At 37.7% G+C, this 20,025-nt stretch overlaps 2 protein-coding genes across 2 annotated transcripts in view; one reads left to right on the forward strand and one right to left on the reverse strand.

Annotated features, from left to right (window-relative positions):
• The window catches only part of LOC134542353 (tRNA wybutosine-synthesizing protein 2 homolog), a 33,538-nt gene extending 32,744 nt beyond the window's left edge, over positions 1-794 (forward strand). Inside the window, exon 6 of the mRNA XM_063386522.1 lies at positions 41-794. Coding sequence (XP_063242592.1) covers positions 41-529 — 489 coding nt within the window. The 3' untranslated portion in view covers positions 530-794. The remainder of the gene's footprint in view (positions 1-40) is intronic.
• Positions 795-10,856: 10,062 nt separating this feature from the next.
• On the reverse strand, positions 10,857-19,855 carry LOC134542349 (uncharacterized). Its single transcript, XM_063386516.1, has 2 exons — positions 18,439-19,855; positions 10,857-17,096 (listed from the first exon to the last, which is right to left on the reverse strand). The coding sequence occupies exon 2, from the start codon at positions 17,085-17,087 to the stop codon at positions 14,772-14,774; it is 2,316 nt and encodes a 771-aa protein (XP_063242586.1). The 5' UTR covers positions 17,088-17,096; positions 18,439-19,855; the 3' UTR covers positions 10,857-14,771.
• Between the last annotated feature and the right edge of the window lie 170 nt (positions 19,856-20,025).

Here is a 20,025-nt window from a genome sequence, read left to right on the forward strand (position 1 = left end):
GCCCATCATTAAATGTAATTTTTAAATGTTTGGCCGGCAGGTGTGTCCGTCAAGAGTGGCAGACAGGGTTAACCTGGGACTGCTACCCTCGAGCCGCATCAGCTGGCCGGTTGCTTGTGGTGCACTCAAGAACAGCGGGGGTGTGCTGCACATACACGAGTGCGTCCCAGAGCACGGCGAGACCTGCTCAGAGTGTGCCACCATCATCGCCGGCCTCCCCGAGCGCGGCGCCTTGCTGACCAGGCAGTTCTTCTCGTGCAACAGGCTCCAGGACTGTTCGTTCCTGGTGTCGAGCGGTGACCGGCTGCCCTGTGGCGTGGTGGGGAGGACTGTGGCATGGAGGTGGGCGGGATGGCGCCGCTGGGCGCTGCACGCAGCCCACAGCGTGTGCGAGATGCTGCCCCGGGAGGAAGCTCCCTGCTGGAGGGTGGTTGTGGATGGCCTGCACCACGTGAAGTCCTACGCCCCGCATGTGGACCACCTGGTGCTGGACCTGCGCTGTGAACCCCTTCACCACGCTGTTTCCTAGATGACGGCATTCTGGGTTGTTGGTAAGCGGAAAACACAAAGTAATGTCATTACTGGGCAGGACAAACTGTACATACGTTAGTAAGTCTGCTCTCTGAGAAGAAGTTTTACGGTTAAGAACATGGCTGCCCTAAATCTGTCGAGTAAAGTGGGGCTGCTACGACATCTAGTTGGATCCTGCTCATCACAAAATTGATATTGTCATGTATACAGTAGAATATTGTTATAAAGTACATCAATAAAGCCTCAACTTTTATACTTAGTAATGAAAGTACTTTATTCTGAAAGTTACCTTTACAATGTAGTATTTCTGAATTTTTAAAAATAAAGTAGTAGGGGATAAAATGTTACATTAGCTTGGAAGCAAATATTTGTAAAACAACAAGAATTTTAAAAAAATTACTGAACTTAATACAGTAGCCTAAATTCTCGGCCTACATATACAAAATGACAAATGGGTTAAACCTTTTTGCAGATATGTACATTTATTGGGATAGAATTCCCTCGTCATCTCCTAGGCGAAGTCTCTTGCAACCAGCAGATAAAGATGACTGTTCATACAGTTTAATAATTTTTTCACGATCTTTTATTATTGTTGACAGTGTAGTGGGAACCAAACCAAACGACCGTGCCACACCTGCATTTTTCCTGCCTTTGTCAACTTCTTTTAAAATTTCCACAGTTTCCTTCTAAGTAAACTGCTTGCGTTTCTTTTTATCTTTTTGGCCATCCATCCTGATTAAAATATTCAATCAACAATTTTGTTTTCCTCGTGCCACGTCAAACGTAAACAAACTTCTCATCTATAGATAACCATAGCTCCGCACTAGTAGCGTGCGTCGAGAGCATGGCTGTGCCAGGAAACAATCCGACCTTCGTGGCAAAACAAAGCGTGTCGGCCATGTTGTGACACCAAACAGTTCAAAAATTAACCTGCATAAATTAACATTATTGGATTTTCTATTTTGTAAATAATTTAAAATATAATTTTTATGTAACATTTGTATCTGCGGTAATTGAAACTTTTGAAACGTGCTCTATAAATAACCAAAAGGTGGCGCAGCTAAAAACAATTGTCTTGAAGAGGGGCGAGACAGCAATCGATTGTTTAGATCATCTCATGCACTCAGTATGATCCATGGAGGACGAATGGCGCGTTATCCTGTACTATGATGCTATGAATTGTTGATATAATGTTTGTTTACGTTTTATACTGGTTAACGATTCTTGAAAGTGATAAAAATTAATCTTAATGTACATTTATATTAAAGAACCCCTGTGCAAAATCAGTAACTATCATGTAAAATTTTCCTGATAACTGGAAAATAATGAATTGAAGGGTAGGATACGTTTTTAACGTTAAAGTGAAATATTTTTACATTGGTGTTTTGAGCGGGAATTTAAAATCATATGTTGAACTGAAAGATACGTTATTCTGAAGTACGTTGTAACGGAATTTCACTGTAGTTGTGTGCTGGGTGCTGCATCTACAAATTTCACACATTCGCACAACTTCAGACAGTTTCTACATAGAAATTGTTAATGCTTCATTTAAACTGGAATTTTATTTTATCACTTTAAAACAAACCAAAATTGCACAACTGTGAATCTAAAATTTCCGTTTGCCTTAGAAGTGTGTTCCATTTAAGTGCATAGGACTACTTTAAATTATATAATTTATAGTTATATAAAAATATGTACATATTACAGACCATCCACCTCTCCCGATTTAGGCGGGAGCCTCCAGATTTTTTATGTAATCTCCAGATTTTGACATTGGTTGACTTGTGATTGAACTATTGATAGTAGTTCGTTGCTCCGCTGTCGATGTCAGCGCTGCGTGACCGTGCCATAAATATTGATTAACACTAGTATTTTGTACTATATTATTGTACTTTGAACGAGAATAAAATTATGTTTGTGGTTAGTACTGTAATATTCTCAAAAAAATGACAATTCAGAGTTTGGGAAACATTTTTGTAGTTCTCACCTGCTTTCTGTGCGTGAAGTAAAATGGTTACTGCTCAAAACACATTATTTATTTGTGGTCGAAAGAATATAAAGTTATAATGTCGAAGAAATACCACGCAACATTCAAGAATGATTATTCATTGGACTTTCCAACGATAATCGAGTCAAGATTAGGAGCTACGTATGCGTTTTGTACCGTGTGCATGCAAGTGTGATTTCACTGTCTCTCATGGCGGGAAGTGCTATGTCTCTAAGCACGTGCGTACTAAAAACATGTAGATAACAGTGAATGTGTGCAGACAAACCATAAGTTAGACTTTTTTTGTTAAAGATACTGGTAGTGAAAGTGTGACTCGTGCCGAATGTCTATTCACTACATTTATTACCTTTAAATTGTGCTGATAATGCGGGACCTTCATTCAGGAAAATGTTTCCGGACAGCTGTAAAGCGAAGCAGTGTGGCTGTGCCAGGACAAAAACAGCATCAATTGTTAATGTACTGGGTGAGTTGTAAAAGGAAAAATTTGTTGTGGCTTTGAAAAATACTACATTTTCTATTGCTACAGATGGTAGTACCATATAAACCCACGTACCACCCGCCCCCGGGTAAGACCCGCACCCTTATTTTTAGAATGCCATGGTGGGAAAAAATGTTTTTATTGCAAATCTGCATGGAAAAAAAAAATAATTTAGTCGTGATTTCTTTTCCTTTCAAATCGTAAAGAATTACCAAAAAAAAGTACTATTCAACTTATTACAGCCTCGGCATTTGTGTTAAAAGTGTACAGAAGGCAGGCAACTGCAATGTGGCAACATCGCGTGAGTAGAACGTGGCATCGCCACTCGCGAACGATAACAACACACCGTGTGTGCGCGTGACCTTGCCCAGCTCCCAGCTGTTTACAGTTACAATCGTGCGCTGGGCAATGACCTCGTTCAAACAAATAAATGATAAAGCACGCGAGTCCTAACCATGCATAATAAAAACTATTTTTACTACATGCATAATAAAAAACCTTGTGCCTAAATGTGGCATATATTCTACAGCTTCTGCAGCTTTAACACATGCCTCTGAAATGCTATTAATTTCTCATCGTAGCTTGTCGGTAAACGCTGGCAGATTGTAGTACGCCGCCTAATGAACAAACCCTTTCTTACTATGAACCTTCACTCACGCCAAGTTCACGAGCAATTTGCAGCGCCTTTAGCGAACATATTTCCGTGCTTACAGCGTACCCGAATTGTCGTCTGTCCTGTTTTTAATCGTGGAGTTTTTCCTCTATCTCCGGAAACTTTGCTACCGCACCACGGAACGCACGTCTATCGCCACTGGCCGAAAACAGTTTGTCTTTACTTTTCCTACAATCCCTCACAGATGATTCGTCGACATATTTTTGCCCAGCAGTACGGTTACCGATTTCTTCCGCTTCACTGATTATATTTAATTTTTCCACAACTGTGAAAGAATGCAACTTTTTACGATTAATTACAATACTACAGCCAACACACGTGTAAAACCACTGGGTACTTTGCAAATGAGGATAGGACAGTACGTGAGAGCGCGCGTTTGTAACCAGCGAAGCTGCAGTGTGACAACGCTGTGAGGAATGTGACCTTGACTGTCTGCCGCTTCCTTCCCATCCTTTTCCCCTACCCCTCTTGCCTATCGCAGCAACCTCCAGTCGCGCCAGCGTTATTTCGTCACCGCGCTAAGCCCAAGACCCGTGTAACACCCGCACCCTACTTTTTGGAACCAGATTTTTTTTAAAAAGGTGCGGGTGGTACGTGGGTTTATACGGTAATCAAAGTGACCCAAAGTTGTATCCTATTGTAGTGACGTTATATAATAATGAAACACACAAAGTAGAAAGTTGCTTGCTGGGTGCACCTTCTTTAGTAGGGACTCTACTGGACACAATATTGGCAATATTTTGCTATCTGAAATGAAATCATGTGAAATTCCATTGTCAAATTGTGTTGCTTTGAGTAAGGCCAATGCGTCGGTTATGATAGGGCGTCATTTAATAAATTTGTCAGCAGAGAAACAAGCTGCATGCCTTCCAGTTAACATTGACGAGTACTTACTTGATATATATTACTATCTTGAATAAAGTGTGAAGCGAAAAGAAAAGTTACATGAATTTCAACAGTTGCATAACACAGAAACTAGAAAAGTTCTCAAACATGTTTGCATGCGCTGGCTTTCATTAGGGAGGTGTCTGGCAAGATTATTGCAGCAGTGGCAACCACTCACATGACTGAAGTAAATTGTAAGAAGTCTTCTGGAAGTACTTTAGATACGTTCACAATTCTGAAACTGAAGCTCACAAACAGCCCAAAAAATTATTTTCACACTTGCAAGGATGGGGGTTCCAGGTCTGCTTCTAGCAAAGACCACGGTCAAAGTTCTGGTTCTACAGGGTGGCCACCCACAAGGTCCCAAAAAATTCCCTGATTTTTCCCTGATTGATAATATTAAATTTCCCTGAATGTGAAGTTTTGAAATCAATAAAAATTAACACATATTATTTAAAATTGTTAATAACAAAAACTTAACATCCTAGTTATTAACTATAATACTCACTGTTGTTCAAATGTGTCCTTAATTTGTACTTGGAAGATGCGAAGAAATCCCTAGTTATATAATTATTCCTAACATGAGGCGCACTATACTATGTAGACTGTAACGTATTCACAAAATTACTTAGCACATGAACACTCAAATTTACGCAACAGAAATGTTTCTCTCCGATTACTTATGTTTAGGGACCCCAGAAAATGGTAAATAAAACTGGCTCATTTCGGTGTAAAAAAATGACAAAAGCGGTGCAAAAAATTGGTGTAAAAATAAGCAATCGGTAGAGACCCCAAAAAATGGTGAAAAAATTATGCCATTGGCGGAGTAAAAAAACCTCATAACGGATAGGCACTACAAAGTAGCAGACACTGTCTTACATCGGCCCACTTTGTCTGTCGTTTCATCACACAAGAATACAATCTGTTTGTCTTCTACAGCGTGCCTTACTGCTTCCTTATTTGCCTGGCCAATTTTTGGGACATAAGTTTCTCCAAGAATGTTGGCTAATGGCAAATCCCCTGCACCTTAAATGTATACATAACTTACAATATACATACTTATAAATAGGTAGCATTTATAAGGTTATCGCTGAAAATATAAATGGGCTAATTTACTCAAAACAATTCTAAGCCAAGCCAAACCTAACCTTTTCAAGATTACTACTGGATTACAGAGTCAAACCATCAATCAATCAGTCAAAAATATCATATCAAGTCATTCCTTCCTCATACAAAAAGCTTTTGAAGAGTTTTGGACATCATCCCTTTTACAAAGTGACTTAAACTGAGAGTCAATTTTGTCAGCCTCCACACCAGACACAAAGTTTTTTTCAACAAGAATGTTAAAGAGTTTTTTTGAGGCGCTTGTTGCACACAACTGGCCGTGTTACAACAGCTGGGTCTTCAGTGAATGAATATTTCAGAGGTGAACGCTCTAATATTTTTTCACAGAATTTCTGGAAAACTTTTTTGCAATCATTCATACACTGCAAAATTTCTAGTTCAGAAGCATTCTTCCCTTTTTGCAGGGAATTTCTTGTGGCATAGCCTAAATCAATACTCTTTGTATTCAAAATCGCTGTGTTATCTGACAAATCAACAGCATTAGCTTTCGTTGAACGAATCAGATCTTTTTTCACAAACTTGGACATAATGTTTAAAAGCAGTGAATTTAGAGATTCAAAAAGTAATGGTGCCATGGGTGCATCTGACTGAAAGTCAGTTAAGAACGGCTCAATGGTTGCAGCAAGGGAATTAAAAAATGCCAGTTTAGGAAGCAAAAGCTTATCCTTCATTGCTTCACACACAACTAAAAAACTGTTGCAATGAGGAGCTTTCAGTTTTGAGATTTCCTCTACATATCTTTGAACAAATGGATGAATTGTCATAGCCCTTTCAGCAACTTTCACATTTTCTAGCCATAGTACTGGGCAAAACTTTAAAGGAAAAGATGTTGAACCTGACAAAGTGATATAATCACTTCTTCGTGAGGGAAAATTTTTAAATAAATAATATAATGCTCTTAAAAACTCCATCACTTTCCACCCTGCACATTTTATAGCAGTTTTAAAGGCACCATGAAGGGTATGTAAACCACAGCTACCGATGTCAAAAAGTGAAGCTTCCTCAGGGTCCCTTGCAAGCATGTCTTTCAGATCTCTCACGAGTTTAATATTGACGTTAGGCCCATCCATAGAAAACTGAACAATTTTTTTCATGTCAATTTCACTCAATGCTGAGATCAGTGCATTCTGTAGATATGCAGAAGTACTGTGGCCAAGAAATGCCGAAGAGAAATATCTTGTAATCACACAGTTATTACTTTCATCCCAAAGTCTAACCACATCCATTTGACCTTTTTGGGCTACCTTGTTTAGGGACTCGTCAAATCCCACAACAATGTGTGACGCATTGGTACATATTTTTACAAGATCACAATGAAAATGTGGTGCTAAACCATACACTGTAAGATACGAAATTTTGGTTCTATACAACTGCATTTTCTGCGCAATGTTGGAATCAGGGAACATAATTTTAAACAATGAGGCATTTGTATCAGCACTACGTACAGAGATGTGTGACATTACTGTGGATGCACACCAAATTATTTCTGCACGTGTTACTTTGTCATTTAAAACAAATCTAAGTCACGTGCTTCTTTGGCTGTTTCAGGTGTTTTTTGCCATTCATGTGGCTTCGCACTGCCGTTTTCCCCATATTACTTAAAGAAACACTGTCGCACACACTACATTTTGCTGAAAATGGAGGTCCTTGAACAGGTTGAAGCCAATCTTTAAATCTATCATCAACCATCCATTCGTGAGAAAATGAACACTTTGATAATATACTGGCACTCATTTTTTATGTAATGAAATATTTGCCCGAAAAATAAATAGAGGGAAATTATATCTTTAAGCCCTTGCCTACGTCAATTTGCCGAACCCACGACAAAAAAAAGACTGATAATAGTTTACAGCAAAACACATAAACAGCCAACCATTCTGTAGCTATTTTCAAGATGCCAACGACTGGTTATTTTTTCACGTGAAGAAATAACTAATTCGTCCGAATGGAGATTCGCGGAACCATATTGGATTGGATGAACTGTACGCAAAATGTCTACTTCACATATTTCTTAGACACTAAAATTCAAAAGAAAACATGAGATTCACGTGGTTTATGTTAATCAATTCAAGCGTACTTGCTTTCATAACGTTCATAAACTTTCAATAGACGCCCGCCATTTCCAAACTAATAACGTAAAGCTAGCCGAGTGTATACGAAACACCAAGAGACGCTAGGCCCCGAAAGGCGCATACATACCATGCGGAGCGGCGGCGCCCGCTCACCAATGCGAACGTCGCGTCTTAGGCTTGCGAGGCAACAAGACAATATACCCCTTATTTTTTATTTATCGGCGTTATATTTCCTGCATAAATCCTGTTGTTTCCAATCTGTTGACACCCTGCTATTTTGCGCAAGTAAATCCGATCGACAAAAATAAAATAAAAATTCCCGGTTTTAAGGACAAAATTCATGATATTTCCAGGTGACAATAAAATCCCTGCTATATCCCGGTTTTCCCGGTGAGTGGCCACCTTGTTCTAGGTCTGTTTAAAGCAAAAAAATTTGGTCAAAGTAAATTGGTTAATCCTGTTCTGAAAAAGAGAAGTTCTAAATCACAAAGTGTACACTCAAGTAATCAGAAGTCAAAACATGGTGACAGTTTTGCAAAGTCTATCACATGAAGAAAGATAGTTTATGTTTTTGTCATCTGATGAAAACAAGGCATTTTGTTTATTTGTGTCAAGTACTTTCCTACTATTTGAAACTCCAAACATAGTTCTCCAATCAAATACACCTCATATCCATTTATTGAGGTCTATTTTACTTGACATGCTGCAAAATTTAATGTCAAAATTTGTCAAGCCATCAGTTGTCCTTTCATCACCTTCATTGGTGGAAATTGACTATCATAGTGAAGGAAATCAGAAACAGGACTCGGACATAGTCATTGGTAGTGCTACTACCACTGTAGTAGATTCTCTGAAGCATGAGGATAGGGAGGTATTCTTCACTTGTTAGAAAGTTTTATTCTACAACATGTGACTATATGATACACAAGTTCCCTTTGAAAAGTTATGTTTTGATGCATGCCGAGGTAGCAAACATCTCCTCAATCAGCACAGCATCTTTCTTAAGTGTTAAATTTTTTGTGGAACGATTTCCAAAAATGTTGGGTGTTAGTGCAGATGATTTGCCTAGAGAAATGGACATATTGCAGTCTCAGTTTTGTAGATTTCAGTTACAAAAACTAACCCCAGAAATTGAGCAGGAGGAAAGGATTGATACCAAATGGTATTTGGTTGGTGAAATTGTGTCTGCAGATAGCATTCGTAAATATGACAAACTTGCTAAAGTAATGTTGGGTATACTGATAATTTCCCATAGCAACGAAGAATGCGAGAGTGTGTTCAGTATTGTCACAAAAACCAAAACTCAGTTTCGATCATCCCTTAGTGATGAAACTTTAGGGAAACTACTGACCATTAAATCATCACAACGTGGATCTTGTTTTGAACAGTTTTAATTCACAAACATTGAAGAGGGCCAAATCTGCAAAAACAAAAATGAAAGAAGCTCTACTGGAGAAGTAAAAGTAAAGTCATGGATACATTGTGATTATTTTGAGTGTTGACAGTAACTTAGTTTTTAATATATGCTCATGTTACAAACTTAAATTTTCATGCTAAAGTTAGGCCATATTGTAGGATAATGAGCTTAAAAACTGAACAAACAGTGAATTACGTACCTCAAATTATTTTGTTACCATTTGTTAAGTTACGTCTAGGGATGGGAAAACCGATTCCCAATTTCATCGATACCTACAGATTCTACTTAAATAATCAATAATCGATGATAAAAGTCGATTCCGCATGTAGCAAAAAAAAAACCATTTCACAACATTGCAAATCTGTCAGATACAATTATTTAACGACTCTTTGAGTGGGGTTATGACTGACTAGACGCATATATAACAGTCATATTTCCCCAAATAAACAATATCTAAAACTTGGGTCGATGTTATAAACAAGTCAAAGTACAAAAATTATTTATAAAAAAAATTATCACTGCGTATTAGGAACGGGCGTATTCATTTCGCGATCGATATTAAACGACGATAAACGCGAAATCACCGTAAAATACAGTTTTTACGCGAAATCGCCACAACACAGCGTTTTTCCACGAAATTTAGTATTAAAACGCGAAATCGCAATGTTTTTACGGGAAATTTAAATACTGTGTAAAGACTTGTCTCGTCACTGGTAAACAAACACCGCAACATGGCCGCCACTAAACATTAAAGCAAACAAAAGCTTACACACGCTCACGTTATGTTAAACCCAAAAATATAGTGTAAAAATACGCAAAACTACGGCGTTTATTTTCCTTTCCGTCATAATGTTTGGATAGATATGACAAAAAGGCGAAGTTTTAAAGCCTACGCACACCGCTCGGGGCAGACGTCAGCTTGGAACATCGACAACAGATAAATACAAAAGCAAGCAGATGATTGGGCGAACGGTGTTTGGAACAGCCTTACGTGAGTGGCCATACCACGTCAGCCGGGGGCGCTGGCTTATAGTTGGAACAGCGTCGTAGTATCAAGCAGATTATAACGGGCGAACCAGGTACCAGGCTCTGTACTTCGTCACCCAGCCGTACGTGGCAGCACAAGCATTTTAAAACGCGCCAAAAAGCAGAAAAATGTAAACAAACATTCATTTTCGAATGGTGTGACGATGATGATTAGTTGGTCAACAGTGTTTTATAGATTTTGTTGGGTCGTTACCACAACGCCGAAATAACAACGAATGAATTTGTGTGTATTTCTTAAATGTAACTTAACGCTGAAATACCACAATCAAGTACAACACTTTCATTTGCTAGTTCTCTAGTTGCTTAATTTTGTTACTGTTTCATTTCACAATTTTTTTTAGTTAATTTGTACCCTTCTCTAAGTTAGGCAAGTTGTATTAACGACAATAATTTATACTGCTCAAGGAAAGCTTAAAATTTTTTTTTATAGTTTATTCCGTATTACAAAACAAATTTTAGATTAGTTTGACCCCTTTGACATATGAGCCATTAACTTCTAATGGTGTAAATATTTATATGAGTTAATGTTAATAACTTAGTTGTGTACTCAAATTTGATAAATATGAATTTATGATGTATGCTACAAGATATATGTATTGAAAGCTGAAAAAAAAAAAAAAAAATGTTGCAAATAGAATTTGAATTATTTAATATTAAGTTAACTAGATGAGTATCGAGAATCGAAGGGTTTTTTAAAGAATCGAAAATTTTGGAATCGTCCCATCCCTAGTTTAGTCATAAATTAAATGGTTCCACTATGTGTGTGGAACAGCAATTTGAAGAGACGATTGGTAAGTCTATAACTCAAAACTTTAATTTTTTTTGTATAGTGATGGTTTTAAAATTTTCATTGTATTTAAGAGTGACACAAGTGTAATGTAATTTATAAATATATTAGTTTCTCGAAGTGAAAGTTAACAGTTTCTTCATGGTGTCCACAAAATATTCCCTGATTTTTCCCTGATTAAAAATTCAAAATTTCCCTGATATTTACAATTACAAAAAAAAACATACTTTTGATAAAATAATATAATATTATAGAAAGAGATAACTCACATTTTAGCACCCTGCTGTATTTTCTTCATTATATAAATACGGAAGTTCGTTAAAGAACATAATACATTTTAAATAGCACTTCACAAACAACATAAAAAATTAATTAAATACACACTAGCATATCTTGTTACAAATTGCAATTTCAAATTCACACTACAGTTTTCATTTATGATAATGAAGTTTTTTCAGTTCCTCATCTATCAGTTCTACTTCTTTTCTTGCTTCATCAATTATTCTTTGTTTCTTGGCAGCAAGCTCTTTTTCAGATATTGCTGCCCTATGCTTTGCCATTTCGCTTTCGTTCTTCGATTCATAATCCTTCTTTTGTTGAGCCATAGCTTCCTTATACCGTGCATGTGAATTACGAGCAGCATGTATTATGTCCTTGGAAATATTGGACAAGAAACTGTCTAAGCCACCAGATGCAACAATTTCATCATATACTTGCAGTTGAGCTACTAGGGACTCCTCTTTAATATTCTCTATTAAACACTCACGGTTGATGGAAAAACCTTGTTCTACGTTAGTGTTTCCATGAGATAAAATTAATATAAGTTTTACAAAAGACAAAAGTTCCATGGAATCCTGCACCAAGAGTAACCGTTTCATCCAGAAGCTGTCTAGTCTATCATCTTTCATAGAAAAATTTTTTGATGCAGCCTGAACATCATCTTTTTCACACAGTGACCTGAACTGACAATCAATTTTGTCTGCCCTGAGACCAGATATCAGGTTTTTGTCAAGTATGTTTAGTGTCTGTTTAAGACGCCTTCTTTGCACAGCTGGCCGTGCTGTAACAGCGGGATCCAAACACGAAATACCTTCAGTAATGGGGTATTTCAGTGGCGAGCGCTCAAATATTTTTTCACACAACTTTTGATAACTGTTCTTACATTCAATTTTTAAGTGTAACATTTCTAGTTGTGAAATATTCTTAGTCTTTTGTAGGGCATTCCTTTTACCATAACCTATGCCAGTATGTTAAGCACTCAAGAACACATTCTTATCCAACAGATCAACAAGTGGCTTTGGTAGAAGACTCGAGCACATTTATCTTCACAAATTTTGACATGATTCCGAGAACCAATGAATTTAGTGATTCATATAGTAAAGGAGCCATGGGTGCATCTGATTGAAAGTCAATCAAAAATGGCTCTATGGTTGCAGCAAGTGAATGGAAAAAAGTTAATTTCGCTAGCAATAATTTGTCCTTCAATGCTTCAGACACAACTGTAAAGCTACTGCACTGAGCCGATTTTATTTTGGAAATCTCATCAACATATTTTCCAATACTAGAAAATATTGCTACTGCCCTTTCTGCCACTTTTGTATTTTCTACCCAGCGCACCGGGCAGAACTTCAATGGAAACAAAGTGCAACCTGTCAGTGAAGTATAATCACTTCTTCATGCTGGAACATTTTTAAACAAAAAATATTATGCCCTCAAAAATTCCACAATTTTCCATCCTGTGGTTTTTGTTGCAGTTTTTAAGGCACCATGTAGAGTACGCAGCCCACAACTTCCTATGTCCAAAATCGAAGCTTCTCCAGGGCCCCTCACTAGTGTCTCTTTTAAATCCCTTAAGAGCTTAACATTCACATTAGGCCCGTCCATTGAAAACTGAATTATCTTATTCATGTCGATTCCAACTAATTCTGTGGTAAGAGCCTTCAACATATCTCCTGATGTACTATGCCCTAAAAACGCAGAAGAAAAGTATCTTGTGATCACACAGCTATTTTGCTCATCCCAAATCCTAATAACCATGTCCATTAGACCCTTCTGAGCGACTTTATTTAGAGACTCGTCAAATCCAACTACTATATGTGATGCACTAGAACATAAATGTTTACTAGATTATAATGAAAATATGATGCCAAACCAAATAATAGGTATGAAATTTTCATCCAATGTAAATAATGACTCATTTTTTTCGGCACTGCGCAAAGAGTTGTGCGACATAACTGTTGAGGCACACCAAATAATTTCGGCCCGAGTGGTGTCGTCATTTAAAAGAAATCGATTCAAGCCACATAACTCTTTGGTTGTTTCATGCATAATGTGAACTTGTGCAGGATTACTTACAGTTTCTTCAACTGTAGATGTCGAAGGCGTGCTTAAGTCAGAAACTTCACTTGTTTGTAACAATTTGTTCTGACTGAAAAAAACACCTTCAGCGAAGTACCATTTGAAAGTGCTGCTACTGCCGCTTGATGTTTTTTCCTCTTCATGTGGCTTCTAACTGCTGCTTTTCCCATATTGTTCAAAGAAAAGACACTTTTACAGACACTGCACTGTGCCGAAAACATGTTTCCACGATCTTCTTGAAGCCATTCCTTAAATTGACCATCGAGCAGCCATTCTTGCAAAAATTAACACTTTGAATATGAGCTCATTTTAATACAAATTAACAGTGATTATTGGACCCGCAAAATTAAACACCACGGAAAGACACTCACTACAGTTACGCAAATAGTCCTAGCTTTGTCACAAAATGCCTATAGGCACCAAGGCAGCGTGGCACCAAGCAGACACTCGATTCTCAAAACAAAGCACTAACGGCATTTTTCACTTGAAATTGGCAGTGACGAACACAGAACATCTTCTGGCAAACGCCATTCCCACGTTCGTTAATGAAAGACACAAAAACTAGCTGCGATATAACGGTCAAAACTGGAAAACATCAATATGGCGACGAGCGACGGCAGCTACAGCTAGCACTGCTCGGCACGGTCCGGGCAGCGTAGTGCTAATTGGCACATTTCGGCGCGGCATTGGCTTGATGCTACTCGGCACGGTTCGGCGCAACTTAAGGAAAGAAATTATGGACGTTCAAAGGGCCACTGCCAAAACAAGCAGGGAAATATACATGACAAAAAATTCCCTGATAATTCCCGATCAACGTGATTTCCCTGATAAATCCCGGTGAGTGGCCACCCTGTTCTTTTTATTTTTGGAAGAAATTGCACCCGGTGTGTGTGTTTGTGTGTTTTTTAGATGATTCTTAAAGAAATCTCCCGACTTTTGATTTCTGGGAGGTGGAAGGTCTGATATTAATTTACAGGGTGTCTAGGGAAATGATCAGAAAAAATTCCTGTACAATTCCTGTACATTCCTGTACATGTCAAAAATGAAAAGAATACATGTAAATCATACGCGATAAAATTTTACCCCAAAATCATGATAGTACATGCAAAATTGAACAAATGCAATAAATTACTAAATTACTACTGTATGTAATGAGAAAAAGCATTTTAACAAAATGATCATCTAAAGATGCTATAAACATCAAAGACATATGCAGGCCTACCTTCTCACTGGAAATGTTGGAACTTCAAATTCATTATTAAAACATTTGAATTTTTCATTTGTCCTGGTTCGATAGTAATTGTCTTGCAGCTTGTTTGGTCCATAGTCACACTAGTACAAAACTGTGAGAAGTTTAACTGTATAGTGTCATGCAATACACAGCCCTATACTATTTTTTAAGATCTTTCACCTTCTCATCGATGGCAGATACTGCACGCTGTACATCCTCAAGCAACATGAGTTTCTTCGCCTCAAGCTGTTTGATCTCAGTAGCTGCACGTTTTCTTTCTTCCGCTAGCTTGAAAATTTTCTTATTTGTACACTGCTGCTCTGCAAGTGCCTCACTGTACATGGAATAAGCATTCCTCACTGCATGAATCATGGCTTTAGGAATGTCTAGCTTCATCAGTCCACCCGGCTCATTACTAACAAAATCAAAAATACGACGCTGGGCTATGAGTGATGGTTCTTTCAGATTTTCGACTAAAATTTCTTTGTTCACTGAAAATCCTCGTTCGATGTTAGCACTGCCGTGAGACAAAATTAAAAGTAGTTTGACTACTTTAAAGAGGTTCTCATATTCCTTCTTTCCTTCTATAAGCTGCACCCAGAAGGTATCCAAGCGAGTTTCAGACTTAGAGTAGGTTTTCATTTCTTCAATGACATTTGATTGCGAGCAAAGAAACCTGTACTCTCTATCAGCCCTTTCAACAGTGCTAGCTGGCAGAAGATTGGCCGTAAGGAGGTGGTCAAGAGCAGTAGTAAGTTGTTTTACACAACTATCTTTGGAAGAAATATGATAAGGGTTCAAAAAAGTAAGAGCCTTGGTAAGAGAATACTTCAGAGGAGACTTCAGCAACAGGTTACTCACAAAAAATTGCAGGACATTCCGACACTCTTTTCTGAAAATTAAAATATCTTTCTCAGAGGCATTCTTACACTTCCTTAGTGCTGCACGGGTACTGTAACCAAGCTCAACATGTTTCACATCCTTGAGATTTACAAAAGTCTTATCTGCATTCTGTTTGAAAACATCAATTTTGTGAAGAGGAGTTTTCTCAATAATCTCGGTTTTCACAATTCTTTTCATAGCAGTCATTACAATAAATGTCAAACTATCGAAAAGAAATGGTGCCATTGGAGAATCAGACTGGAATTCTACCAAAAATGGTTCAACGTCACTTGCCAGTGCCTCAAAGAAAGCTATTTTCGCTTGCAGGAGTTTGTCTTGCAGGGCTTTACATACAACAGAAAAGCTATTACAAGATGGTTCCTTTGCTGTGGTTTTGACTATGTTGACATATTTTTTAACAAGTGGCAATATTTCCATTGCTCTCCTCGCTACTTTGCCATTTTCAATCCAACGAATTGAGCAAACCCTCAAAGGAAACACGTGTGAGTTTGAAGCCTCTGTATAGTCTCCTCGTCGACTTGGAGCCTCTTTAAACAAATTGTAAAGGGCTCTAAGAAACTCAATTATCTCCCAACCAGATTTCTTGATGCCTGTCTTAAAGGCATTGTGCACTGTGTGTAAACCACAAGAACCAATATCTAGTAACTGTGGGGATTCTGGGTCAGATCTGCTGTCTTGCTGTAAAAGCCTAAGTACTTTGAAATTTACGTTAGGACCATCCATTGATAATTGGATAATCTTCATCATGTCAAATCCTTCCAAGCCAGTTTTCATGGCTTGTAAGAGATCTTCAGCTGTAGCGTGATTCAAAAAGATGGATGTTACATACCTACACATAACTTTATTTACATTTGAGTCCCAAATTCTGACAGACAAGTCCATCTGTTGTTTCTGTGCAATTTTGTTCACACTCTCATCAAAACCCAACACGAAATGTTCACACTCTTTCAAAACACTTTTCAACTTATCATAAAAATAAGGAGCAAGTCCATAAACTATGACATATGAAATTTTATCTTTTTGAAGTTTCATATTGTTTGCAACACGATCGTTGGGAAACATTCGCTTGAACATGTTTACGCTACTAGCAGCGCTGCGTAAGGAGTTATGATTCATCACCGTTTCAAGACACCACAAAGCTTCGGCACGAGTCACATCGTCTTTAAGAAGAAAATTATCCAAACAGCGGGTTGTAGAAGCAGATTTCGGGATTAACGAATCTTCAGCAGGTAGATTCATACTCGCACCAGGAATAACAGCAGCTGACGAAGGTTGAATTACAGATGAAGATGGTAAAGGTGAAGGTTCAGATGCTTTAGATGTTTCAGGGGCAGATGTAGTAGCCCAAATTTGAATTGGCGCTGTCTTATCTACACTACTCACATTTTTCTTATGCTTGTTTCCACTGGCATGGCTTGTAAGAGCTGTTCTTCCCATGGAAGTAATGGAAAAAGTAGTCCCACAGACTGCACACCTAGCAGAGTGACGATCATCCTTGATGTCTTCAACCCAAGTGAATTCTACTTTCCAATCCGTTTGAAACGAAATTTTCCCTCTCACCCGACGAGCCATTTCAAGTCCCTAAAAATTATAAAATTACTATTAGGTAACTTCAATTTTTCATTACCATATTTACTCGTGTGAATGCTTCATACTATGTCTCTAACAAATATGTAGTGTAATCTTTATTCTTTTTGGCCAAAATGTTAATATCTGTAGCAGGTATTGTCAGGTATACAGTAAACCCTATATATCTCAGACCTCGATGTCCCAGACATCGGGTGACGGACAAAAAAATGTTTCAACAAACCACATAATATTGCAAGATAGTAAATTTTATATAATTTCTGGAAGCTACAAGGCACGAAAATTGCAAAGTTGTGTTTACAATTTGTACAAAAGAAATACAGTATGTTTACCCAGGAACGGGACAAGCGCACGCACGTGATAGCTATTTTCTCCCGCCTATTATCACTATTTCAATTTATTACGTTTATCAATGAGGCTATCAATAAAAGAATTATGTTCACAAAATTACTGACTAGTGAAATGTATGTGCGCACGCAGTTTGATGGAGTACTGTGCCTTCCAGAGTAAACAAAAGAACATTAAAAATTTTCTCTCTAAAATATTTTAAGTTTAGAATGGGGCGTTTACACGGGTAAATAAGGTAACTTATTTGTTGGAAAAGTATTTAATTTTGCTTAGGCATAGGGATACGACCTTTGCAAGGAAACTGAACGCCAAACAACGCAAAGAAATGTGTTTTGTCAATGCATACATTATTATATAGAGACCTGAAAAAAGAGTGGTTATTTTTTCTTAAAAGCGGTGTTATTTTTCGCAAAATTTGCAACAAAAAGCGAGGTTATTTTACTTTTATTTGCAATTTTATTTGACTGCATATAATTAAAAAAAACTGAACCGAAACCAAATGTTTAAATAAGATTTTACAGAGATTCTGTTTTGTAATTGGTTTACCTTTTAAATTTAAAACTTAAGAGTATAAAAATTCAAACAGAATATGTTTGAATTTACTTATCAAAAGACAGCAACCTTCCCGGACATTTTAAAGGAGGTTATGAAAATCAGCAGCGGTTAAAATAGGCATACGTAACGCTGTTTCGATGCACAACGTGTAGTTTTTCAGCTAAGCTTGGTACGTGACGATATCGGGTGGTTTTGGTGTTGTATTCTGAAATGGGAAAGACGTGAAAATGCACAAATTCATGCAAAATTCGTAGAAATTCGTGAAAAAGTCTGAAAAAATTATGAAATCGCCTTTAACTTCAAAACAACACAACTCGCGTTATTTTTCGAGTTTATCGCGATCGCGATTTTTTCAGGTCTCTAATTATTAGCAACGAATTCCGCCACCTCTGAATGCAAATATTCCACTTTGGAAAATTAAAGCAGTACTTACGTTTTACTGTAAATACTTAATAATCCACATACACGCATTGCAACGAAACACAAACACTGGATAGCGGAAAACGGCGGCAGAATGCTGTTAGACGGCGCCAGTCGTCTGAACGAGAGATTGTGAACTGGTGTGTGTGCGTGCGCTCGCGTGGGTGAGTCACACAAGCAGTGTTGCCAAGTCTATCGCGCTGTCTCCGGGCGCCGCATGGACCTGTGAAGACTCGCGTCCCACTTAAAACTTATTGATAGTTTTTAACAGTATTTGTTGGTCAGCGATGATGATCCAGATATGAAATGCAGCATAACACGTTTTAATAAAACTTTGTTTTTATCCCCGGATTTATGAAAAATTCCTGTTACAATTCCCGGATTTTTCCTGGCAGTTATAATTTCCGTACAATTCCCGGCTTTCCCGGTTTTCCCGGTCACTAGACACCTTGATTTAACTTTTTCGTAAATTGGTTGTAAACTTTTTCGAACAGCCAATTAAAAGGCATCAACATCAGTTCCTTCACAGACTGATCTTAATGCACGCGAGACTGCCAGCACCTTCAGACTGGCAAACTGCTGCATGTCACCCCCACTTGTTTATTGAGCCAAGCCTCGTCAAGGTATATACACCACAGCCAAAGCCTTAAAGCACCTCTTCTGCCCAATGACAAACCAGAATTGTATAACAGGTGAGAAGCAACTGAGTGTGACCTGTTTTCTTGAGGCAGCAAACCCTACAATTTTCCCTCTCTATGTCCAGACACCACCTCCAGAAGTCCCAATGCCGCAGCAAGCACCCAGACACCGCCAATGTCATGAGTTTGGGCCAATTGGTATTACAAGTATGGCTGTTCCGATACTGGTATCGGATATCAACAGATATTACATTTCATCACATATGAGAAATGGGGAACTGATTTGTTTTTTAAATACTTGCTTTGTTTGGTTGTTGATTGTACCAGATCACATCTTTTGAATTTTAGGTATATCTTAATTATTAAGTGTTTACTAGTTAACTATGAGTAAACAAGTGAATGTTTGTCTAACAAATACATGATGCAATGTATGAGATTTAATAATTACATCAGTCTTTACAAAAAAACTTGTAAAAAAAATGTGCTTGTCTAATTATTTATAAATTGTGGCCAATAATTACAAATGTTTGTTAGCTATCAGAACAGCCTAATTATAGGGCTAACCTCCAAGGCTGTAGCATCACATTGCTCGCCCAGCTGTCAGCTAGCGTGTGTTTGCTAGGAGGCTTTTTTCACTATGCATCATTTTGTTGCAAAGTTGGATTATAAATACTGCCAAATTTATGAAAGAGCAGAACAGTAAATTTATTTTTAAAGAAAATGTTGCTTCCTATGGTAAATACATTGAAAAAATTTTTTAAACAGCCAAACTCAAAAGTAAATTCATATCCTCTCACTTGAGGGACTATAACGAGTCCAATTGATAGATTTTTACTTAAATTATCAGTGTTGTAATAACTAGAATTTCCTATATTAATTAGCAACATGTACTTTAAACTACATTTGGTGCACAAGCTGCAAAATGCAAAACCACACAGAGCCAATGTGCAAGGTTTATACAC

Source organism: Bacillus rossius, assembly GCF_032445375.1.
Source record: "Bacillus rossius redtenbacheri isolate Brsri chromosome 4 unlocalized genomic scaffold, Brsri_v3 Brsri_v3_scf4_2, whole genome shotgun sequence".
Lineage (NCBI taxonomy): Eukaryota > Metazoa > Arthropoda > Insecta > Phasmatodea > Bacillidae > Bacillus > Bacillus rossius.